Genomic DNA, 26,629 nt, shown 5'->3' on the forward strand with positions numbered 1-26,629 from the left:
TTAACTTAATGGCGTAGCCTCCTCTGAGGAGGGCTCTGGTATATGTTCTGGAGACTCTTTTGTCTCCAAAGAGACTTCTGGCTTCTCCTCTGTCACTTTAGGCTCCTCGGGCGCCTGAGATCCCTCTGCCTCCTGACTCTGAGCCTGGCTGTTCATTTTCTCTTCTGCTTCAATTTCCTCTGAGGTGGGAATGGAGTTTTTCTTTGGACGGCCTTTGGGCTTCGTTGGAGCTTCCTGCCCACCTTTCAACACCTGGAGCAAAGAGATTAACAGTCAGATCAACCTGAACTTCCCTGCTGTGAGGCTTCCTTTAAAGAGAGGATGAAATGTGACTTCAGACGTGACCTGCGGTCACCATTCAGCTTCAGAGAATTTCCCTGCATTCACAGAGTGAGTTCAATCATTTTCTCATATATCTAAAACTAAATGCAAAAAATACCAGCAAGGACACTCAGAATTTAGATGGAGCCATTTGAGCCAGTTTCTGCAGCAGCCCCAAAAGTGATCTGATCACGCAGTCCTCGACATTACATAAAGATTTTATGCACAATTCAGACCCTTTCATGAGCATTTGATCTATTTAAAGCCCAAGTAAGAACATTCAAACTTTAGCCAGGATTGCTTCTGACTGTCTGTTCTCTTGCCAATTCCACTTTGGCTTCTAAATTAGCATTTAATATTATTATGCCAAAAATGCAGAGGTACACAGTTTGGTTCTTCCCTCTGTTCTAAGTTCTTTCATCCCTCAGCTCCACATTCTTCCTACTGCTTGTTGTACCTCCAGCCTACCACTTATGCTCCAACGTGAGCTTTTTAAAGATAAAAAAAGCACATTTCTAAGAAAACTGTAGGCAAATTCGGCAAGAAGAAGACAAGATTTAGTATAAACAGACACAAATCACTGACGCTACACTCAGCTTTGGAATCCATTCTTTCAAAAACAGTTTGTAAGGACTGAGAGAAATGGTACCAAACCCCTTACCATTTTCTTCCACTTCATCCTGCGGTTCTGGTACCACGTCTTCACCTGGAGCTGGGTCAGCCCCAGCGACTGCGCCAAATCGAGCCTGGAAGAGAAGACAGGCACTGCAAGGAGCTGCCAGAGGCTGAGAAGCACCCAGATGCCAAGGGCAGCCAACCACACAGCAGCAGGACTGCCAGAAAGGATTGCTTTGCTTCTCCCAGGGTGTAAAGATAGTCGCTGTTATGGAAGAAGAAAGAATGATCAACGTGTTGGTGGACAAATGGCCAACTCTAAAAGTTTTGAAGGCTTGCCTGCTCTTTTTCAAACACAGGACAGCTGTATGCTGACTGCTGATGCTCCACGTTTGTGCATGAGGCAGGGAGCTGCTGCTACACAGCATTCCTGAAAAATAGGCCCATGGTGTCTGAAGCAACCACGCAAGAATCAAGACACCTGGCATCAGTCTGCCTGTGAAAGCGTTGCTTTTTGTATCATATTTCATCTTCACTACCTACATAATGAGGATAATGATACTTTTTCATTTCTCAAAGAGCAGTAGTACATCTAAATCTATTAATTTCTTATGCATTGTGCTATTATAGGCAATTTAAGCTTATAAACGAATTTATTATTTGCGTGTTTAGCTTAAGGGTACGTGTGGCAGACAGCCCATAATCCTGATTCATCCTCCGCATTTCTCCAACCTGTGCAAGTTCATCTGAAACCATTCATTATTTCTATATTAAAACTCAGGATATGAAGCAAATGCAGCTCAGGCTAGCTCTTTATCCTTCCCCACAGGTGATGGTACCATGCATCTGGCAGTGTTGTAATGGAGTTGCACAACAGGCAGAGTTGGAAATCCTCAGCAACGCCAGGCAAGTGCCCCACAGAGTCACGCAAACCCCACAGGTGGGACAGCCCAAACCCAGAGCCACATTCCGAGGTGTTCTGGACTGTATGAGCTTTCTGACAGATATTTCCCTATTTCTGCACTGGAGAAAGCACACTTGTCAAGGCCAAGTTGTTCATAATAGCATTTCTGTTTCAGCTGGGCTCCTCGGGCAGTCAGGCTCACTCGTGTATTTACAAACACCTATGCACCCCACACCAGCTCTGTGCTCACATACACACTCCTGGCTTCATGCTTTTCCCCACTTGAGATTCCCTGCTGCCTACGCTTCTATATAGTGTCTGTGTGATATCCCATTGACTTAAAGATATTACCAGTTTGTCTGAGAATGTGGCAGAGGCATCGCACTGCTCTCCTTTACTACTAACAAACCAGGTGCTCCGTTTGCCCTCTAACCAACACAATCTTGTGTCTAGGCCAAAAGCTGCAGGACTGAACACAGATCACAATTCATTGCTTCACGATCACGTTTCCAGCCATGAGTTCAGAGAGAGAAACACTGCTTGGCTAGCTTGCCATAATGCATGTTATCACACTCTGATTACCTGCAGCCAGTTGCCATCTCTTGCCACACACATTACTGTAGTCAGCATTGCCTGGAAACCCAAGGAAACAAACAGGGGAAGTGGTGCAGGGACAGGAATCGCTCACCAGGCTCTAACACAGACAAAGCCAAGGAACAGTCATACTATTAAATTAATTTACCAGCCCTGAGTGCTTCATCAATGGTGTCAACAATATGCTTATGTGACACTGGGAGGAGTCACTAAAGGAGCACTAGGATCTAAAGCTGTATGAGACATTCAGACTTGCTCGTGAGATTCGGTCTAGCTGTGATCCTTTGGTGACAGGCAGTACAAGTGGAGTGTGCTGACTTCAAAACCATTTTAATATTGGGATTCTGCCACCCGTGGAGTTCAAGGTCTGGTGAACCTTTCAAACCCTCCCTAGGTTTACAAACTGAATAGGAATCGGACGAGGCTTTTTCCTGTAATTTAAATTTGCAGAGTAGCATTCAAAGCGTTTAAAACAAACAAAACCTCTCCTTATTTTAGTTTGTCTATTTGCTACCAAGCAAATACCCTCAGAATTCAAGATGGGGCAAGGCAGCCTTCACACCTATGCATCCCAGGCTCTCTCCCTGATGGACAGACCACTAACTGCTCACTGAATTGCTAGCCATGTTTGCCAGATGAGAGCTAGTTCAGCCAACTTCCCAGCTGCCACAGAGACAGAGCCATCCACCTCAGCATCTCAGCAGGAAACCAGGCTGCATCTTTTCGCAAGGGTCTGGAGCAAGAACAGAAAAGAAGAAAGAGCCTTTGCTCAGCTTCTTGCACATCTCTGAGCCTGGATGCCTGCTAGCAGGCACATCTATCACCATGTGACATTTCCATTGATACAGCCTATTCGTGTCATCTTTGATGTCAAGAGAAGTTAGCCTTGAAATTTAATCAGGTCATCTGTCCATGTCCTCGGCCAACAGCAGAGGCATCGCCGTGGAGTTAGAAAGCAGCACTCTGCAGCCAGGGAGCACTCAGTATGGGGACAGCTGAGCAGGCTTGCTTCAACCTTTTGCTCCCTGTCCTTCTCCTAGTTTAGGAAACAGTATTTTCCTGCTCCTTTCTAAGCAATATTTATAGCATGCAGATAGTTTCAGCCATGTCTGGCTGTTCCCAGGTTGAGGATGGACAGAAGGGAGCTACAGATGTGCACAAGGTGTGATCTGTCTTTCAGGTCAGTGGCTGCCAGCATTAATCCCAGAATGTAGAAAAGGGAACAATGAGCATCTGAAAGGACTGCTCAGATAAAGCAGTAAACCAGATGAAGACAAGTGCATTCTGCACAGCAAAAGGACCGCAGTTGGTGGTAGAAAGTGGAGAGCCCGACCTGTGATGGGCTGCTTGGATCTCCCTCCCCAGCCCAGTGCACTCCTACCTGTCAGGTGTAGACAAATACTTCTGCTTCTGGAATTTCTTCTCCAAGCCCATCAGCTGGAGCTCTGTGAAGATGGTCCGACTCCGGCGTGGCTTTTTTAACCGAGGTGTGGGCTGCTCTGCCTCCGACTCGCTGCTGCCGTGGGTCTCGCTGGCTGGCGTCTCTGAGCTCGCAGCCGCTGAGGTCTGGGCTGGCAGCACATGGGAGCTGGTGGCAGCTGGAACGAGGTGAGGGACCACAGAGGGCTGCCTGGTGATAACGGAGATGAGGGGATATGCCCTCAGAGAAGGGGACCCTGGCAGGGAAGAAAGCAGACAGAGGTCACTTCTGTGGAAATACGGATGGAAAATGGGAGGTGTAGAGAGATTCCTCTTCCAAATTGTGTTTCTTCACTACCTCTTAATTCTACATCTTATACCAACTGGCTGAAACATGCCCTAAAAGCAAACTAGCACTTCTGCCCCAACACTTCGGTTGGGGATGGCAAATTTAAACATCCCCAGATGCTGCAGGAGTTTCTGATTCCCTTCAAACCTTACAACTATAGACAGGTTTCTGCTCAGCCCCAGGAAAGCAAAGATCCCTTTTAGGTCTCTGGGGCCACGCATGGGAAATGTACACTCATTCAAAGATGGCCATTGCACACAATTCTGCAAACAACCTCCAGAATCTTGGACAAGCCCACTTTCTCACTCTGTACCTCAGTTTTCCTCATTTGCAAAATGGAAACAATCCTCCTTACCTGCCCTCGCTGGTGGTAAAACATGGATTAAAGCTTAATGTACATAAAGTATTCCGAGATCTTTAAGATAAATGGTACTGTGGAAAGGAACATATTACACCAGCAGGCCTGATTATGAAACTCTTAGTATGAATCACCACTAATGAACATAATAATCTATAGGCCTCAATGAGTCTATTTTAGCAAGTAACTCTTCACCAGCAGGAGAAAGGTGTTGCCAGCCTGGCCTGCTGCTGATCCATATTCCCCAGCATGAACAGTTGTGGGATCACAACTCAGGTCGCAGGTAAAATGCCATGCAGGGGTAGATCAGAGCCGTGTGTCTTGTTGGCTGGCACTTCTCCTCACATCTGCTTCACTCACATCCAAAATCCAGCCACTTGCAAAGCAAGCTTGGAAAACTTTGCCATTACACCAGCAAAGTAGGAACAGTTTGAGCCTTGCTTTTCTCCTCCACATCTTTGCAACACCGAAAAAAAAAAAAAGAAAAAAAAAAAAAGAAAAATATTTCCACTTCCATTAAATTTAAACTATTTCACCATTTCACTTAAACCATCCAGAAAGTACCTGAGAGATGAGACTAGAATTGCTAAGCCAACAACTGCTTATGGAAAGTGTATCTGCATTTTCTTTCTGTGGGTTTCTTTCAACCAATGCCTGTGCAGTTCCACTATCACCAAGCAGCTTGGCAAACATTCTGCCTTGATTTACCACCGCAACGGCAGCTCTAAGAGCATAAATCAGGGTTGAGAAAGCCTCCCGTGCCTCGCAGTACCAGATCTGCCCTCAATGGTATTTCTGCACCCATCAACACAAGCCAGCTACAGACTTCCTCCCATTTTTCAGCTAAAGTGACCTAAAAGGGTCAACCTCAGCTACTGTTCCAGTTTACGTGCCACAAAGGACTGGACTTAACCTTCTTGTGTCCCTTAGGGGTCAGGTGGTGCTGGTTCCAACCTTGGTTATTTTTGCAGGGCAAAGCAGTGCTAGCTATGAGAGAAGCAGATGACCTGGGGTTGTTCAAGTGTTGAGCACCTGAAAGAGGGGATACTTTTTCCTAACTGCTCAGCAGTCAGCAACTGTGACCTGGCCAAATGCTCAGAAAAGCTCAGTGCATGCTTATTTTTGGTGCCCACGTCAGCACTCTTATTTACTTACAGCACTTCTGAAACTTCTCTTCTACTTCTGGACAAGTGATGGTTTGCAACTGCTAAGCTGCTGCGAGCTCCAAGTGGTAAACAGATTGGTGAGGCTGCTGACACCAAGAGCTTTCTGTCTATTTATCACATATGATCATAAGAGAAGCGTTTGCTTATGGCTCGACCCCAACAGTCATGAGAGTGCATTTAGAAATGATTGTAAATAATGGAAGCATCAGCTGAAGTGCAGTCCGGCCATGTAGAAGGCTTCTCAGCTTGCTGTCCTTGGCGTGATAAGGGCACAGGATGGGTAGGACAGAGCAAAGACAGCACTAGGAGAAAAACCTGGGGTTCAAGGCTTTCTGTGGAGAAAGCTGGAGGTCAGAAAGGGGCAATGTTTTAGCAGCCTCCTCTCCCTGCAGTGAGGACAAAAAGCAGGAATAGCTCATCTCTGCATTGCTTCTGATCACAAAGAAAATGAGCAAGTTCAGTCTTGTTCTGGATATAAGTTATTCCAGAGTTCAAAGGTGGCTGATGCTGAGCCAGTCCATTGGGTCAAGGTGCATTATTAATATGGCTTAAACAATCCTTACAGTTCTTACTCTGATAAAGCTTGGGCTTCCAAACACAACAAAATCTGAGGCTAGATCTCCATTTCACATCCCCCAGAGTTCAATGGTATTTCTGGACTGCCACAGTGTTGTAATAATTTCCTAATCTTCAGCAAATTAAATGCTGGCAAGCAGCTCTCGTCTGCTCAGCACTGTCGTGACATGCTCTGTCTTCCACAATGGGAAGGAGCAGAGATGGAGCATCTTCCTTTTGAGACCTGCCCTGCAGAAAAGTTTCAGCTGAATGCATCCTTTCCATTATCATTTTACAAACACCTTTTCCACTTCTGACCCACTATCCTTTTGTACTTGAAACCCAAACAGCAGCCCACATGAACCACAAAATGAGGAATTTGTTCTCTACCCAAGCAGCACAGCAAGTGTTCTGACGTTCCCAGCTGAGATACGAGAAGGCAGCACAACGGTGAAGCTGCCACAGTTTTAGGATTCAGGAGGTCATAAAGAGGACGACCTCTTAAAATGTGGTTTTGTACAAGAAAGTCCTAAGTTCCAGCTCCTCTGCTGGGATGCTTTGATTAAACTTGTGGCCAGTAGACATGATGCAAAAGGGACACCACCACTGAGCTGTATCACATAGCAAACTTTTTAATTGAATATAAATACTTCAAACAAAACATTTTCCCTTCTTTTGTCCCTTCCCCCTCCTCCCTGGCTTACTTTCAACCCCATCAGACAGAGACTAGAGGGAAGAGAAAAGGGAAAGCACTAATTAATTGCACTGTTTGACTGCCGGCAATGGCAGAACAGTTTTCCTCCCAGGCAAACTCAGCTAATTCTGTTTTGGAAAGAAAGAAAAAGGAAGGGAAGATTTATGGATCAGCTCCTCTTGGCAGGTCAGCCCTGCTCGGAGGCAGAATGAAATCTCACTCCGAATGGGCTGCAGTGAAAGGTAAATAAAAAGAAAATGAACTTACGACTTAGGAAAGTCTATAAATCTGCCTTCTTCTGAGTGTCAAAACAAAAGGCTACCAAGGAGGAATCGGGTTTGTTCAGAAAGTTCCCTTTTGCTGGAGGGCTGGGCAGCCCATTGGAAGGAAGAAGCAAGCCCTGATCAAAGCAATGGAGGCAAAAGAGGCAGAGTAGTAGAATAAGTTCAATCATTACACGCTCACTGTTCTACTTTTAACATTCTCCTTAAGCTCTGCATTGTGAATATTAACTGCAAGAAAGCAGAGTGCATCAGGTTCTTCCTGAGATCAATGCTGTGGTTCACCAAGCTCCATGCAAGCCCCTGGGAAGTAAAGACAAATGAAAAGAGAAGTGAAGAAGAGAAAAACACCTCCTCACTGGTGTGCCATCATTGACTGATGCTCAAATCTGAAGTTCAGAGGTGACCTGGGTGGTGATCATGCCGTGCAGTTTGGTGCTGTGCACAGATCCCTTGGCTGTTTCCAGGATGGGAAGCAGAGCCATGATGAAACTGCACCTGAGCTAATTATGGCCTGAAAAGAGGTGGGCTAATTAAACTGAGCATACGGCATCAACAGCTTGACAGATTCCAAGACCTGAGTTGGTGTTTTTGTGTGGTGTGGCCTTTAAAACATTGCCACAGATGGTCTTCCAGAGATGCTACCCCCACTTGTATGCTCTCCTGAAGGGCACTTCTGGGACATTCTGAAAACTTCCAAAAACAGCTCCAAAGCTCAGCTGAAGTGCATAGAGCCAACATTTCCATGGGAATGGTGTCATAGAGTCTGCAGGGAAAGCTATGTGCAGCACTGGAGCACAAAGACTGGTGGTGTTCCAAAAGAGTGTTCAGCAAAGTTCCCTGGAGGAAAGAATCAGAGGCTGCAGGCACAGCTCACCCTATATTCTATTTCCAGTCCCATTCAATAAACCTTATTAACCTGACCAGGACCACAAGTCTTGCCAAAGGTAAATGCAACTCAGCTACACAGCAGGAAGGCTGGGCAGCCAATGGCTTCCCTCCCTCAGGGAGAAATGCAGACCCCACTGATACCCATGGCAAAGCAGCCATCAGCTTCCATGGAGCCAGAACTTCACCTGCATGAGTCCACAGGAGGAAAACAAGCAAAAATTAGTGCAGCTAATTCTAGTGAAGCAAAAATGATCCTTTATAGGGTTCTCAAGTTAAGGAACGATTCTGTAAGAACCGAAACCTTCCGTGATGAGCTAAGACAAGATGAAAGCTCACTCAGGCATTTTATTTTGCCTTCCCTGACACATTAGCTAAAGTCACTTCCCTGTTCAACCACATTTTTGAGGGGTTGTGTTTTCATCTAAGTGTGTTGCAAACAAAAACCCTGATGTCTCTGAACGTCACCCATTGTAATACTAAATAAAACATGCTGTAGCTGGAAAGGGCTTTTCCCCAAGGCACCTCTTTCTATGGAGGTACCCAGCAGAGAGCAGAGGTGGACAAATCTGCAGCTGTGCTTCCCCAGCTGTGGGCACTTGGGTCTGTGGTTGAATTCAGTCCTTTAATTCCAAAACCACAAGGGAAATTATCTGAGCACTTGGAGCTGTGAGATCCAGGTTTCCGTTTCATACCTGTCTCCATTAGCAATTTATCAACATAATGTTTCAGTATAACTTTTACATAATAACAGTAATTAATAAGTTTGAGTGTGTCTGAGGTATGCATGCCGGAGGCCTTCACAAAAAAAATTAAAAAAAAAAAAAACTAACCAGAAAGATAATTAATCTTTACTTAATAACAGCATTTGATATTTGCATTGTGCTTTTGTACAACTTCACGGCACCTTGGACACAGAAAATAATTGCTTATAAGGACATGATGAGCCCAAGAGCTTCCCTGAGTGAGGACTCATCCCACTGCCTGCTGTAAGGACCAGGACCCCGTCAGATCCACACTGAAGAGGAAAATTTGTAAGTAAAAGAGAATTACTATTATTATTATTATTATTTTCAAGTGAAACATTTAAAGAATCTCTTTGGCCAGTGCTCAAGAAATCCTCTGTAGCAAATGTAAAATCGCTCTGGCATAATTGGTGGAGGATGAATCAGAAAAACAAGCGCCACTTTTCTATTTTGAATTATCCTGCCTCACGCACTCCCAGGGCAGCCTGCCTTTTGGAATGAATTCTCCTTGACTCATATTCACCTCTTCAGGAAACCAGGCATGGCTCAGAGAGGTCCCACTCTTGGTCTGAGGCTACAGGAAAGTGTGTGCGATTCCACATCTTTAGCAGATGACCCTTGAAGTCTTACCGTGCAGGAAAGAGGTTGCTCTGAACACAAGCAGATCAATCCTCCCACTCCTTTTAAAATGGATGGGCCCAAGGCCATCATAACTGGAAACTGCTCCAAGCAATGGGTGGGTTTGGATGGGAATCTCCATTCCAGACCCTTTCTGTTGGGACTCTGAGGGAGTTTTAAGACCAGGCCACGTTAGTTCCAGGGAAATAAACACAAGCGCATCTCTATAAACCACAGAGCTCAGATGATGCAGGAGAGTTACTGGGATACAAGCCACCAGCTCATTTACCATATCTGCATCGAGGGACACTTTGGCTCCATTAAGCCAACATCAATTTGAAGCTATTGCTTTTGAACTAAGTCATGTCAAACACTTCAGCCAAGTGTTTCCTCCATTACGGATGATAAGACAGAACTCCAGAGCTCATCACTCACTGGACCTGAATTTAGAAAGCAACGTAGCCAGAAGATTACAGAATCAAATAGCGAGGAGAAATGGATTTACAGGCAGTCTCTGGTCTCAGGGATGGAGGAGAAGCACTGCACCAAGGTGACCCAGCTCTCTGGGTGTCCGAATTGGAGCTGCAATGTATTTGTCTTTAATGATGGCAGCCAGATGACCTGACAGCTCAGGACACTGGGGAGAACTGCAGGAGGCCAAATCCCAAACTCGGTACAGATGGTGTCACCGGTCAAAGACAACACTTGGATTTAAGTCTAGAAACAGATAATCAGAGTGAGAGGGCAGTTTAATGGAAGGGTGAGCCATGTTCTGCTCCTTATCCCCAAGTATCTCTTGCTGGATGCTGTCCAAGATATTAGTCTGGAAAGATTTTGGTCTGACACGTTATGACCATTCTTAGGTTCTTACACGTTTGATAAATAAATCTGCCTCCTCTCAGGATTTCAGTTTCTGTCCAAGTTTAAATGCATAATGCCGCGCGTGCATAAATCATTCAGTCCTTTACTTCCTGCTCTGTTAATTATTATCACAACATCCATAAGCAAACACTAGCCTTGGACAGCAGACTAGCCCTGCACACAAAAGCACTCTTCAGATTTCTCAAGCCCACCCTTGTGCGAGCTCCAGCAGAAACCTTGCCATAAACATCACCACCTCTTCCTGCTCCAAGCCTTGAAAACATTCTGGTGAGTGACACGTGGGAAGGGAGAGAGTTCAATGGCTTCTAAACACCAAACTGCTTACATTTTGCACACTTGATCTTTCGGAAGATGCATTACTCTTCTTCAGGAGAACAGTAGATCAGTCTTTCAAAAGCAGACTCCTTCCTCTATTCCTCCACGCCAAAGTGAAAGGAGGTCTTCAGCAAGTACCAGTGCTAACCTGAAAGGCACCTGTCATGCTGTGGCAGAGCCTTTGCCTCTTAGAATCTTGGCTTATCTCAAGGGTCACTATTAATAATCTTGCTCCCATCAGGACACATTTAGCAGAGAGGCTGGTCTCACTGGAGCTGTGTGTATGATTCTTTGATCTTCCATCTGCCCTCACGGAGAGAAAGCTCATCTCTGTTTCCTCTACACACAAAAATAAACCCTGTGGACGATTTGGCTGAACAGCTGCACTAACAATGCAGTTTAGATAGACTGGAAAGATACATGAGCAAGCTGCATTCAACCTGTCTATCCTTTGTGTCTGCCACTTCAGCAATTTCACCCCACGCTGGTGGCTAGTTGAAAGGAGAAACACTGATGGAATAAAGCTGAACATAATGTCCACCCAGTATTATTCCAACACCTCGGAATAAGGATTTCATCCAAATGTGATTTTTTGGGTTGAAGAAGCTGACAAAGACTTTGCCACAGCTTTGCTGCGTGGCATTGCTTATTTTATTCCCTCCAGTTCAAACAGCAGCATACCCAGGTCGCCCCATGGACAGAACCTTACCCAGATAGAATGAATCAAGGAGAGCTCAGCTTTCACTTTTTGGATGGGGGAAAAGTATGGCTGCACTTCCAGCTCCCAGAGCAGCTCCCTCAACTTCTGTAGGACTGTCTACATTATACTGAAGTCACTGCAGGAACCTTCAGATGTATGGCTTATTCAGCACCTCTGCCTGCAGCTGGGACAGTCCAAAATGGACTCTGGACATTCTCAGTAGTTATCCCTGGTCTCCAGGCAGCCTGATACTGTACTCAATTCAACATCTGGACTTAATCAGCCTGCTCTGTGGTCCAGGAGTCAGTGAGGACAAAGAAAACTGCATTCACTGCTACAGACATCATGGAAAGACAATGTCAGGCTGCAGCATTACACATGTATTTTCACCTTGAAGTACAGCCTGTGGATAAAAGCATGGGGAGAGCCAGAGAGGCAGCCATGGAGTTGGTCTGGAGAGGGGAAACGGGCTAAACAATAAGTCTGCACCAGACCCACAGCTCAGACATAGGAATAGCTCCCAATGCAATAGTAGATTGAGGTAGAGTTGTTAAGACTCAGCCCATTCACTTCAGTTTTTGTTTGTTTTCCTTCTAGCTGAAGCACAAACAGGTTTAGTTCCTATTTCCATTCATCTCATCTCAAAAAAGCAAGCAACAGAATGTCTCGAGGATGGGCAGCCTCAAAATGGATGCACCCAGAGTAAGTAGTTCCATGAGAAAAACGTTGGCCTTGGAGTTGCAAAGCACTTGGGCTGCATGCAACCATTTACATGTCAGAAAAGTGATGACAAGGTCTCCTCTCATGTACCAGGCAGCCTATGCACAGCACTGTTAGATGGATGAGCTAGAAATTCCAGTTGGTGAGCTCCCAAAAGTTCTGGTCTCCAGAGAACACGCTCCCTCACTCATGCCAGACACCATTGTGCTGGGTTTTTTTTCTGTTCTGATAGGAAGTCAGCCAAGGAGACACTGTTTTATATCTCCAGACAGATATAGATTAGACTTAGGGTGGAGATTGGCCCGAATTAATCATAGGAGTTCAAATTAGGTTTCTACCGGTGCTCCAATTCTGCTAGCTTTAATGCTATTACAGACAGAAAGCTCAGGGCATCCATTTCAGACACCTCCAATCCAGAACTACAGACACACCCCCAGACCAGAGATGTGCATAGGAGACCCTCCCTCACCCTCAGCTTGGAGGGATTTGAGTCCAAGCTCCAGTTATCGCCCATCTCTGGTTTTCATCAGCACATCTGTTTACCTCTGATTTTCCTATGGAATGCAGCATTGCCGTGTTCCACAGCCTGTGATAACCTCATTTAAATACCAATCAGAGAAGTCAATACACAAAGACAATGCAGTGCTTTCTTCCCTCCACACATGTGGGCGTATGATCCGCGCCAGTGTTAGCATCAGCTCCGGGATAATGGGAGATTGTCTCATTCCCACCGTCTCTACTTAATCTCACTTGACTCATCCAGAACCAGAAGAATCAAAGTTTGATCACTGAGATACAGATGAAGGGGAAGAGGACTCTGGCATAGCATTCCCAGCCCTGGCACAGCTTTGATGCTCCATCTCCAGCAGATCCCCAGCTCTCACCGGACTTCTGTTTTTTCCCCACATACAAAACGAGGATGATAACATCTACCACACAAAGCTGTTGTATGGTCTGGAAAGCACTCAAACGGAAGCCACAAAGGGGAGGCAGAGGTGTTATTATCTCACACCTAGCTAACCCTATTTCCCATTAATAGATTGCATGAGCACTCTTTTGTGTCATACAATTACGAAACTCCTTAATGTGCCATTAATATATATGTTAATAGTGAAGCAATGCGTGTATCCTGTTGTTGTGCAAGCTGCAGTGTTTCCATGGGAACTCCTCCAATAACAGACGTATACAAAGCACCATTTTTTAAAATCAAATTCGTATTTTTTACTTTTTAAAGATCTAAGACTTGTAAGAATATCAGGAAAGATATTCAAGCAAAGCTCTGGCTGCCAATACAGAGACAGACAAAGGAAAGAGGTCTGAGGGGAATATCTCTGGTGATTCTCAAACACCAGCATTGCCAGATTCCCTTATGCGGCACTGCTGGGGTGAAACACCACAGATTTATTATTCCCATGCTCTTTCTGCACACAGCATAAGAGACTTTACATTGTCAGTGTTCTCACTAAGCTATGAGTCAGTAAAACAAAGCGAGACTGACTTTAAGACCCTTCTAAATTCATAAAGCCTCAGTCTGACAACGCATCTCTACCCCATTCCAGCCTTCAGGAAACAAAAAAATCTCTGCTGAAAATAAAAAGTCCTGCATTGAAACCACGCTCTGCTTGCACATCCACCTCGTGCCTCTTCCACACATCACAGGGAGGAGGAAGGAAAAGCACATCTTATCGTTTATTTTTAACTCCGTGGGGGTCACTTCCCATTGAGTTGTTGAGAAGAAAACATACTCCCACCAACACGTTAACATCTCATTTCCAGCACTGCTTTGGTAAAGAGACCAAATAAAAAATAATGGCTTTTACAATAAGGCATATCATCCGTCGTCAGCATGTAAAACGCAGTCATTAATCACAGAAGCAACCTACTTATTATAGGCATTCAAGCACTGGCAATACAAATGCTTATAAAACAGGGGCTCCTTTCATAATTCCCTGCCCTTGCCTCTCAATAGTTTAGAGGATTAACCCTTTTACAACAAGGGATGGGCAAACTGGTTTTGCCTAATTCCAAACCAACCTGACGTCATGGGTTCAAAAGTTCGACCTGAACTCAAAACATCAGATGAGGTTTGTGCAGAGGGGAGCCAGAAAGAATGAGTTTGAGGAGAGAAAAAGGAATAGAATGAAAGAGTATACCTGAAAACACTGCATGACATGGACAGAATGGAAAAAAGTGTGTAAGAGAAGGTGAAAGGATAGATACAAATTGCTAATGAATGACTGAAATCCCTACAGAGTAATACAAGCAACTTTGACTTAACGTCTAAATATGATTTGTATGGAAGCCTCTTCCATCCTGTAGACTTCTCTCTGAAAGGGAAAGTAATAGAGATTTTCTGTGCATGCTTAGTTAAGCCTCACCAAGAGCACAGTTAAGTGCACGCAAGTCAATGTTGCAATCCCCACTGGCTATATATTACTTTGGACTTCCCCTGCATTTCTTAGCAAAAGATTTTACAACACTTTGCAAGTGTGTAACAAGCCACTGTTTCCATGTAACTAACGGGAAAGATAGGTATTTAGCCTCCAATGGTGAGCATGGGATGGAGCTGGGTGAAGGTAGCCAAGCCATGGAGCAAAATCCTTGGCTGCCCCACGGCTTTGCAAAACCCAGCTGCATTCAGGTGTCCCTGCTCACAGACGTGTCCCGAGCTGCCGGATAAATGAATGCTCAGCAGAAAACGGTCACACATTTGCAGTCTGATGCAATTCCTTTTCTTTTCCTACACGCCCAAACCTTCTGACTTCAAGGAGTAAATAACATGTGGGGACAGTGGGGAAATCAGGAGGCAATGAGAAAGGCAACGTTTGGACATTAGAGTTTGAAATGTGTAAGCCTCAGTGTGTACTGATCACTGTAAAAAGTGAGACATCTGAACGAAGGAGGGAACCTCACGAAGCGTTGAATTTTCTCTCCAGTTCAACCAAAGTAATTACTTTTCACACACTTAAGTTTTGTCAACAGCCAGGCAATCGTTTCCAATGCTGGCAGCAACTACAGGAGGGAAAAGACTCATTGCTGGCTTTGGGGAAAACAAACATTTTGGGACTAAAAGAATTAAAGGAATACATTTTAAGCCACCTTAAGGCCAGGTGCTGGGCACAGTTTCCTCTGGATGTTTTTGGTGTTTTTTATTTCCAATTAATTAACTAAGCAGCAACAGGCAGCAGCAGCTATTCCATTACAGTTTCCCTATTGGTAGGAATTATTCAGAGATACCTTGTCAGGACGACTGGTTTCAGAGCAGTTGAGTTACATCCTGGTAAATCGTCAGCAAACATTGCAGAGCTACTAAGAAACTCGGCAGCAGCTCTGCTTGTTAAGAAATATCAGAGTTTTCTCAAGATAATTCCTCTCCAGGAAATATTTTTCTTCAACCAAAGTCTCTGTCAATGCACTGTGATGAATGGCAGTGCTTTTGGTGTCCTGTAATTTCATACAGTGGAGCACCGTTTCTATTTTGCAGGTACATCCTCAGAGGCAGAGTAATGCAATCAGCAGATAAAAGCATCACTTTTTCCTTTTCTTTTCTGCGGAAGATGAGGTTAAGATCACAGCTGAGTTAATATGAGTCAAATGCATCGTGCCTAAGCTGTCCTGAGCAGCTGATATCTGTGAATACATCAGGTAATGCTCAGTTTCCAAATTGCTGTCAACTGATTTTAATGCATTTTTACAAGTTGTGACATGTCTCATCGTGCTGATATTAAAAAGGGAGAAAATAAGGCACAGATCACCAGGCAGTGACAAAGCCAGAACGAGAATCGTTGCCTTCTCCCCCAAACACCACAAAGCCACAGGGATTTGACTGCAGCTCTCAAGTGTTCTGCACTGCTTTCATAGCTGTGTCTTCATTTACTTGTGGGAAAGAAAACAGGCACTATTTTTTCCTTAAATGAAGCACGTGCCATAAAATCCCTGCGTTAATGGCAGTTTCATTCCATCTTTTTCTCATACTAACACTATTGAAATGGTCTGTTTCATGGCTGTGAGCTCTTTGGAAAGTGTAAATGGGAGCAATTAATTGATCTCGCTATTAACAGAAAAGCCTGGAAGACAGAAGAGGATATAAAAAAGGTGAAAACATGAAAACTGCAACAGCACACACACAAAAAATTATTTTATTTGTTAAATAGGATTTGCCAAAGTGAAAACAAAGCCCACGTAGGCAGCTAACCAGATCTGGAGGCATTCATGCAGCCTGTGCTGGCCATGCATGCAACCACACGCATCTCTTTCATTTCTATCACTTGCTGCAGTGGAAAAAGTTTTGCTACAAAACCCAACCCAAGCGCCGAGATAAGATTCAGGTGATCCTGAACAAAGCAGGATCCGTTCCCTTGGCATCATCTGCTCGTGTCTTCAGATGTGTTTCTGGGAAGGGAAAGGCTGGAGAAGGCTTGGGGGGAGGCAGAAGGACACGCAGAAGCTCTGGCTCGTGGCTGCACTTCCCTGCCCCACATCAGAAAAAGCCACGGGGCTGCACAGTGCAGGAGGGTGGGAAATCTCACCCTGCTGATCCCACCCGGACACCCCGAGGTCTCCCATGATCTTTGCTGGGCATCGGATCCATGGCAGCCCCGTACTTACCTGTGCGATGGATAACGGTGGAGCCATCCCACACCCACGTCCCATTTTCTGTCCTTTCATTGCACCCAGCGTTTCCATCCACCAAAGACTTTCACAGAGCCAGAGCAACGCTCCTTATTTAAACAAGGATCAGGCTCTGTCTTTCATTTTAAACACAGCTGTGCAACGAAGGCAGAAAACAGAACAGACCAACTCCAACTCCTGCAAAGCCCTTTCAGCGCCTGGCGCTGACTGGGAGATCATTTGCTGTGGGGACAGATTTAGTTCCCTGAGACAGCCAGCAATGACCCCACCTAGCAGCTATTCCCTGCTGGACACACAGTTTGCAACGTCCAAAGCTTGTGAGAAACCTCCAGAGATGGCACTTAGCTGCCACTGAGCTGCCCTAATGGGGGGAAAGGCGTCGTTGGGCTGGAAGGGAGCTGAGGGGAAATACGAGGACAGAATGAGAAGGGTCACTCCTAAAGGATCAATCCCAAATTCATAAGAAATACAGTAATTCTCTTAGCACAGGCTTGTGAGCCACAAATTAAAGTATCTCTCTTATTTCCTGCAAACAACACCGTATGTTGTTCAACTTGAATGTATTTATAAATATGTCTTTTTATTTATATTCACTTTTAAAATAAGATTTTGGACGCTTTGCTTCGTTTTGCTGAGGCAGAGATGAATCTCCATAACAATTTCAGTTTGGAGATTGGATCGTGCACACATTTCAGCAGCTTAAGAGCTGATACGTGCACAAAGAAGCTCTCCAAACTCAATTAGGAATAAAAAGCACCACAATCTTTACTATTTCTTTTCTATCATCTTTGCTGTCTCTTCTCACATAAGTCTCCAAAGGGCAGAAATATATTTGCAGAACCAACTGCAGTGACTTCTCTCATAGCAGTCAAAGAAAAGGGTTTCTTCAGAGCTGTACAAATAAAGAGCGATCGCTGTGGGATTGCATTAAAACAAAACCATTCACGAAATTTAAGCGTTAAACTACTTTGTTATAATGTGCTTTTAAATGTTTACAGTTCAGGCATAATTGAATTTGACTCACTTGGGCCCCGATCCAACGACGATTTAATTGACATCAGTGGGAGTTGGATTGGGCTCGAAGTCATTTTAACTAAAATAACCCATCAATTGTTCCTCACCCACTTCATCAAACTCCTTCTCATCATTTATGATTGCTCTGTAATTTATTGCAACGAGGTTAAACCAACCCGACCAACTTCTGGCAAGCTTTCCTGTCCCTCAGAGGAGGATCTCAGTACCATCGAGCAAACAAGAAACAATCTGCTTATGGGAAGCACATGGAAGGGCTGGTCCAAACTGCCCAGCATTGTCCTCTGCTGTTACAGAAACCCTCCAACATCAGCTCCCCCACTATTTAGTCACCAAAGGAACAAAATGAACTGTTGGCATAGCTGTCAAGAAAAGGTTTTGAGCAAAACAGACAGGAGGGTGAAACCAAATATATGCACCAACTCATGCAAACATTTCGCAGCCAAAAAAGCAACAAAAAGAAAACATTTGCTTCAGACTTCTCACCATTGTGTTGCATCAACATTACTCACTTTCTATTTTGGGAGAATTTTTCATATTTCTCCTCTTTCAGCCACAGGAATAAAAGCAAGTCAGAGCACCAGGCCTTCCTATGCACGCACAACACAATGATGTGCTGGTGATGCGCTCTGTGTGCAAGAGCTTCCCACAAGAAAGCACCACCACTGCTCATTTGGCTTCAGATTAATCTGTCACAGAACACCCTGTTTGGGTAACCACGAACACACCGCATGCATTTCTGCCTTGTAAAAGAGGAGATGTTTTTATTAAGGCTTTGACCTTTGGGTGCTTACACAACAGCGCGCTGGTTTGCCATGTAGGTGTGCAGGCACCTGTGCCCTCTAAGTGACAGAGCCCTGCTCTTGTTCTAGAAGCGTCTATGAAAGCCTCATTCCGACAAAATCCAACTTCCACGGGTGAAATCCCAGTTAAAAAAAAAAAGGCAATCAGCAAGAATTAACCAATAACTATCATGTAGCTTTTAAGATGGTTAGGAAAAATATCCAAAGGCAAATGGGGAGCAAATGCTTAAAGATGAGTTGCGCTTAAAAAAATGCGCAGAATAAGAGGCAGGGTTATAGGAGTTACAGGGCACACACACACTCTTCTAATTCCAATCCTTCCTGCAGAAATCAGCCAAGCAACCACACAAACAGCAAGTTTCAGAACTTATAAAGCGAGACCTGAACGTGCAAATCCAAACCTGAGGGTCACAGTGAGGCTGCTGCTTGAATTTCACAGAACAAATTAGCAGACGCGTTTGCAAATTTCCTATCATCACATTTTTTAATGGGGATTTCAGTTCTGCTTTACAAAAAGTCCTGGGAAGCTGTTTGTCCTTCCTTCAGAAAAAGCCATCCCCACTTACGGAGCGACGCGCATCAATGCCGCGGCCGTGACAACTGCAGCTGGAGGAGGTTTGAACACCAGTCCACGTTGGGGAGATTGGAGGGGGTATTTTGGGAGAATCCACCCTTCTCCCCCACCCTTTTAGTTACTTAAGTGGGTCCCAGGCCTGATCTGAACACTTGTGTGAAATATCTACAAGCGGTAACGCGGTGCTCTTCTGAACTGCCCTTTGGCCAAGAGAAATGAGAGAAAAGAAGCCAGGAATCACTCAAAACATGAAGTTATGTCAAAGGAAGATGGAAAATACTGAGTGTTTACTGTGTTAGCCAGTTCCTAACACCAAACCTATATATATTTTTACAGACATCACTAGAAAATGGCTTTGGGAATTGCGCATCACTCAGCAAGGGCTAGAGGCTTCTCTGCTGGATTCTCCCAGTGTGCTAGAAAAGGAGCAATAACAGATAACCAGGGCAGAGAAACGCAGTTCCAGATATCCCCTGGATGGTAATATTTGCACTGACCTCACAATTCATTGCTCAAACCCTCACATTTATCTCACCCATGTGAAGAGTGCTGGAAGCAATCAGGTGCAACATTGCATGGGAGCTCTTCACAACACAACACGACACAGCACAACAGAACACAGCACAACATGAGAGCAATGCAAACGGGACGTGGTCCTCTATGAATCAGTGTGGGTGGACACTGCTGTGCTCAACTGCAGGAGCCCTCGCTCTGTGTCTCACAGTGCTGAGCAAAGGTGCCTATCAGCTCCCATCAGCTCGCTCTTCTGACCCAGCTCTCCTAGGGATGTGCTCTTCACCTGCACAAATACACCTGAGACCACAGCCCTGCTCCTGAGCTCCCTGAGGAATGGTTATATCCAAGCAAATGAACCTCATGCTTATGCGTTCAGCCTGCTGAAGTCCAGCTGCTGCAGTGCTTACACAGAGCAGGCTGAAAATGTTCAGTCCTCCCTTCCTCTCACCAGAAGTTAAAAAAAAAAAGAGAAAATGAAAGAAAATCTTGCAATACAGAAAGCAATTCATCGCTTTGCCAAACATCTCGTATTAAAAAAAAAAAAAGGAAGGCATTAGAAAGTTTCACGTCAGCCTTCAGAAAGAATGCTTTCAATATTTTTTTCCTGTCCCCGATCTGTTTCACCCCCTCCCCATTTTTTAACTTGCCAAAATAAATTCTACAACATTTTGTTTAACTTTGACCTGAAAAAAGCAACTTACGGTTACTTCTCTTCTGTCCACATCCCTTCTTCTGCCTTAATGCAATTATCAGCCCAGGTGAACAGAAGGGAAAAAAGGCTCCTGAGCTCCTGCCCTGCTGCCCAGCACACGGTGAGATGGCTCAATACAACCTCACCTGGTTTATTCACAATTTCCCCTAGAAAGATTCCACCTTTTCTCATGCCCATTGGGTACCGAAAGCAGCAGTGCTGGTGGGACTTTTATCCCACAATCTGAGTCTTAATTTCCCACATTTAACACCAGCAATTTGAAGCAGAGTTGCAGGAATAATAAACCATGGCAATGCTGGAGCCGCAGCCCTGTGCTGGGCAGGGCTGCTGTCAGAGCTCAGCAAGAACAGCAGAGCTTAACCCAGAACAGCACAAGGATGGACCTGAACTGCTCCCAGTGTGACTGTGAGGCTTCAGAAAATAAAGTGCAGGGATTGGTTTTCCCAGAGAAGTCCCACATTCATTAATGCCATCAGAGCTCCTCCGCAGTGCTGGTTTGTGCTCAACCACAGCCGCAGCACTGCTGCCTTTCTGCCGGCTTTCCTGCAGCCACCGCGCTGCGATTTGCTCTTTCGTTCCATGTCGGTTTGCCTGTGGTTGATTCCTTTTATCCGTGATTAACAGCACTGAGAGGCAGACAGCCGCATTCAGCTCTGATGGCAGATTCTTAAATATCTCAGTGGCAGGGCCAGATTGCCGTGCTCGATCTGAGAGAGATCTGCTTTCAGATCCCGGCTCTGATCTGGCTTTGCTTCTGAAATGCCACCTCTAATGCTGGATAAAATCCGACCGAGAGGATTGACAGACTCATCTCCAAACACATGGATATTATTAGGCAGCTCATATGCTGCTTTTTTTTTATTATTATTATTTTTTTTTTTTTTTTTTTTTTTTTTTTTTATTTCTCAGCTGTATTTTTTGCTAAAGTTGTCAAAACACATTTTAAATAAATAAAGAAATAAGACAAACCCATTTTGGACATCCTGCAGAATGCTGGGCTCGTTAAAACAAAGTGCTGTGCCCAGGTTACGGCCACTACAGCCGGATCCTCTCCCCCATGCCTGCACCGTCGGCTGCTCCCGGCTGGAGGACAATTCCCCATAGGACTGAGGAGGACACTTTGTGCTGAGGTTACCAGCACTGACTTCAGGCCTTTGGGGAGCAGTGAGGCACTCCTGCATGCACAGACAGCAACGTCTGAGCTCTGCTGGGTTTGCAGCGCGCTGAGACACGGCAGTGGGCATAGTCTACTAGGATTTGGATGCTGCAGTGCTGTCTGTGAATTACTTGGAATTATTGAGAGCACTCATCAGCTCACCTAATCCCGGATTAGAGGCAGCTACCAAAGCAACACTTGATACTTCTCAGTATTTTCTTTTTCATTTTGCTATTAAACTACAGAATTACACTGATCTTTGTAAGCTGAAACCAATAATGCAGAGAATTTTTTTCTTTTTTCTTTTTCCTTTTTTCTTTTTTTTCCCTCCCCCCATAAAACCCAGAAATAACTCCCACACCACCAGCACTGCAGCAGCACTGGATGCACACAGATGCTGGCAGCTCCGTGCTTTGGGTCGGCACAGCACCGTGTGCATCCCCATAGCAAAGCCTATGGGGACATGGATCCCCCTCACAGCCCAGCTCCTGCCATCACAGGCACAGAAACGGGATGTTCAGGTCAGCACGCAGGGCACACAGCACAATACAGAACCTATTCCAATGGTTGGGATCCAGATGGGATGCGGCAACCCAAAGTTTGGCTTTGCTCAGGTGTGAGCTGGCCTGGCATAAGGTTCACCACTGCTCTGCGTTGCTGTAAATGATGAATCCAGCTGCTACGTTTCATGCAATGCACTCAGAGTGGCTGGCAGCTCATTTTTCCCCGCACTGGGACGCATTCTGCACCGATCCCTTCTCCTTTCCCAGCTCTCCCCAAGGAGCTCCGTAACAATATCCGTTCAATCTGAAGAAAAAAAGGGTCAGCAAAGTATTTCACCAAGAGAAGCGGCTTCCACCCCAGCCCTACGCAATGCCTCAGAGCAAATCCAACCCTCGGCCATATCAAGGCCATGCTGAACAGAATTTCTCAGTGTTGTGAGGTCACTTGTACAGAAACTGAGCTGTTTTAGGACGCAGTAAACCTACTTTCCCACTATGAATTCCTCACCAGGTTGCCAAGACTGATCAGAAATCAGGAATGCCAAAGCTCGCACTTTGCTGCTCCAGCAATGATTTCCCACCGTGTTCACTGTGCCACTTCATTTAGTCCAAAGCACTGACAGAACTCAAATATGTCCATATAATGACAGCCCAAAAATCTTCAGGATCAGCAGTTCCCATTTTTACCCCAACATTTAAAAAAATACAGATATTCAAAAACAGAAGAACTGGAAAATAGAATTTCGAGTTTAGAGCAATTCTGTGTTACATCCATTAAAACCCTGAGTGTACAAACAGAAAACAAGGTCTTACTTTCCCCACTTCTTCCCCCCACACACACAAAAAATACCCAAAATAATCATTTAAATGAAGCGACACACTGAGATACCTGCAAATTTGAGTTTCTTTCTGAGCCCCTCACAGAGCGCACACAGCTAATAATATACAATTGATAATTAACAACAAATAATATACAACAAATGATATACAACAAATAATATACAACAAATAATATACAACAAATCACATACAACAGACTGCAGCAATAATATACAGCCAACAATCGGCGCTGCCAGCTTTGCTCAAACAGCCTGCAGTTTTGAAGCAAGCCCCCTTGAAAAGGACAGCGTGATTCTTTCCAAATCCAACACCTCAACTCACGTGGATGGTTTACGAAGGATGTTCTGAACCAACACTGCTCACCATTAACAGATGATGCCCCGAATCGTCTGGGACAGCGGCAGCTCCCCCCATCCACCATGGACACCCTTCTATTTTTCAATGGATTTGAGTTATGTTTTCAGATACGGCACTTTTCCAGTTGGATCTTCCAGCACCACGCACTGACAGAGCCCTTGGATTCTTTATCACATCGGCAGCCACAAATGTGGCAGCTGGATTTGGAACCTCACACTGAGCCGCGACTTGAAAATAGGGGGAACAAAGCAGAACGGGTACAGAGCCTCCTGAGAAATGTTTTAGGCACTCAAAGCCAAAAGATGATTTATATTAATAAAAAAAAAGATTATTTAAAAAGTGATTCCTATGGAACTCGGAGTTGGAGTTTCTCAGCCTCCAGAATTCAGGACAAGAAGCCCAGCGTGGCATGCATGGAGCCTGCGGCCATTACCTGCCCTGTTTATTCTGTGAAAAACCAATAAGTAATTAAAGATCGTAAAAGAGAATGATGTTTTCACTGTCCAATTCATCAGTGAAAGAGATGTTAACCACCACCTGAAAATACTTCCCCTCAGAATACCTAATCACCTATTTATCAGCCCTGATGGCTGCGAACCTGGCCGTGTAGTTTGTAAGATTGGTGTAAGTACAGCTTTTCTATTTCTGTGGCCCAGAAAATACCACAATTACACCAAATTCAAGCTAAGTGCTGATCCCTTACAGGGGAAATCACGTTTTTCTTTCCAAACTCTGGGTCTGCTGGGGGCTCACTTTGAGCTCCTCGCAATGGGAACCTTCCCAACGGGAGCAGCGAGCCTTCCATCAACCCTGAATCTCCTTCCAACTAAAATCTACACACACGTAAATATCTCAACTTCCATCACAGCCAAAACTGAAAGTATTTTCCATCTGCTCAGCAATTTTGTTCAGCTCTCTTCCCCTAACAGGAGATGTCATTAAACGCGCGTGCTGAACGTCTTCTATCTTTCAGCTTCGAGGAAATTATAAAGCATATCAGAGGGCTCCAACTTCACCCAGGATGAAAGAGCAATTCACTCTTCAGCTCAAGAAAGCGCTGCAAAACTTTACTGAAATTATTTCAGGCCGCAGTGAAAATCTGTGCTCACTGCTTTCCTGCTCACCTCAACAAAGGAAGCACGGGCAGAAGTTCGGTGCCATCGTGCTGCGCTTCTTCAGGCTTCGGTCGCTTTGCAATTTAGTTTTTCAAACAGATTTGTGTTGGGTATTTATCAGATGTAGTTGTTTCTGTGCTCTGCTCCATTTCTAAGACAATATCAGAAATCCCATTCGCTACCACTTGCTGCTCAGTAGCACCTACCCTCCTTGGGAGGCTCACCGTTTGGAAGCACGGACTTTTGCAGCCTTTCCTTGCACGGTTTTAATCCCACCACCAAATCTCTGCCCTGCAATTCCCAATCCCTGCAGCTCCATGAGGCTGAGCTGCTAAGCAGCTGACATCACTGCTATGGGGCAGCCCAGAACTGGGGCTGAAAACACAAACTGGAGGGCAAATTCATTAACAGTCCCAGGCACAAAGCGAAGCATGGCTTTAACTGCAGAGCTCAGAACCTACAGACGAATCATCTGAGAATTATTAATGACCATTTAATGAATAAATATTACTCTCTGGTATTTGCTATACCACAGAAACACATAATCATAAAGTTTATTCCCCCCCCCCCCGAGGGGTGCGTTAGAACAGCTGCTGGGAGCACCCACCCACTGCAAACCCCAATGATCTCTTTGGCTGAAGGGCACATTCACAGTGCAGCCTTTTTGGTCCTGACCTGGTCAGGCATGATTCTGGGTGAATACTCATGTTCCTTCTGGGTGCTAAGGGCTGCTTTCTTCTCTAAGGCTTTCCATGCAGCAGAGGCAGAAGGAGGAGACAGGGATCTCCTCCCTGCAGATCTGTGCAGCCGCGCCATTGACCCCAGCAAAGGCAGAACTGGACTTACCCCCCCATCTGAGCCCTCTGTGCCTATTTTGGCCAAGCACAGGACTTTGCTGTCCATGCAGCAGCAAGGGATCAGCGCTCAAAACCCCCCTCGTTAACAACATCCTGATTAACAACCAGGTCTCCTCACAGGGCAGCATGGCGCGCTCGGTTCGGGGAGGCAATGCGTGCCGCTGCAACTCAATAGGAAGAAATAAATTTGGAACGAAGATGACACTACTCATGTAACTTCAGACCTCCCAATCAATTCGGGATCTTCAGTTAATTACATTTGCAAAATAAACATTGAGGTTGGAGAAAGACCAGGGGATTACTCCGCTGATCAAACTCTGTGTAACCCAACAGCAAGTTTTATATTGGCACATTAAGTGCTGGGACCTGGAGAGATCCCTCTTATTTAAATTCAACCAAGCACTGAAGGAGGAAGGAAATAAAAGAGCCAAAGTAGGACTTGAATTTTTAAACACGCAAACGCAAAGTGCACTTTTTCAGCACAAGGAAAAACAAAATTTTGGCCCTGATACGTTACCAAAAATTAAGCTTTTAAAGAATGTTCTTGAATAGTTATGGATTTTTTAGTCGCGTATTGCTAAGTCCCAGCTTCACCATCTGCTCCATTGGGTGCCACAAGGGTGGCACTACGGGAAGAATATAACTGCAGAAACTACCTGCTTTGCCAGAAAATGGGCTCTTTTTGTTTAAAATTGGAACGCGTGACAGGGACGACATTTTTACTGCGCACGTGGATCTTTCAGAGCTCACGTCAGACCGATCCATTTGCGAAACACCTGCGGTCGAGACCCCATCCTGCTCACTGCCATGTACTAAAATCAGCCGCCGCACAGCGAGGTCGGGACGCTCCCTCCGCATCCCCCCCTCACCGGGAGCCGCTCTCCCGATGGGATCGGCCCCGGGGGGCACAGTTTGGTCCCAGCGATGCTCAGCGATCCCCGCCCCAACCCTCCCCAGCCCTCCTTACCCGCGCAGGAGTGCAGCGGCTTGGGCCGGACCAGGAGGGACGGACAGACGGAATAGAGAGAAAGTTTCTCGAAGTAATCGCACGTCTCCTTGGAGAGGATTTCGTCGATCATGAAAGTCTTGTAGCGCCTCCTGCCTGCCTTGGCGAGCCGGGGCTGCGGCGGGCAGTGCATGGCCGGCCCCGGGGCCGCGGGGCTGTGCGGGGCTGCCAGGGCGGCGGGCGGCCGCTCATGGATGGGGCGCGGAGCCGCCCGAGCTCCTCCTGCGGGCGCTGCCCCCGCGCTCGGTCCGCGCTCCGCAGCGCTGGGCTATGCTGGGCTATGCTGGGCTATGCTGGGCTATGCTGGGCTATGCTGGGCTCGGCTCGGTTCGGCGGCGCTCCCTCGGCTCGCAGCGCCGCTGCCCCGCTATATAACCGTGCCGATAAGCATCTCCCCGCGG

At 45.6% G+C, this 26,629-nt stretch overlaps 1 protein-coding gene across 1 annotated transcript; it reads right to left on the minus strand.

Moving 5' to 3' along the window:
* Positions 1-26,361, minus strand: BARX2 (BARX homeobox 2; the record flags this gene model as incomplete). Its single annotated transcript, XM_079545762.1, has 4 exons — positions 1-252; positions 983-1,067; positions 3,816-4,110; positions 26,190-26,361. The coding sequence occupies 4 exons, from the start codon at positions 26,359-26,361 to the stop codon at positions 1-3; spliced, it is 804 nt and encodes a 267-aa protein (XP_079401888.1).
* Between the last annotated feature and the right edge of the window lie 268 nt (positions 26,362-26,629).

The sequence above is a fragment of the Tetrao urogallus genome, assembly GCF_951394365.1.
Source record: "Tetrao urogallus genome assembly, chromosome: 22".
NCBI lineage: Eukaryota > Metazoa > Chordata > Aves > Galliformes > Phasianidae > Tetrao > Tetrao urogallus.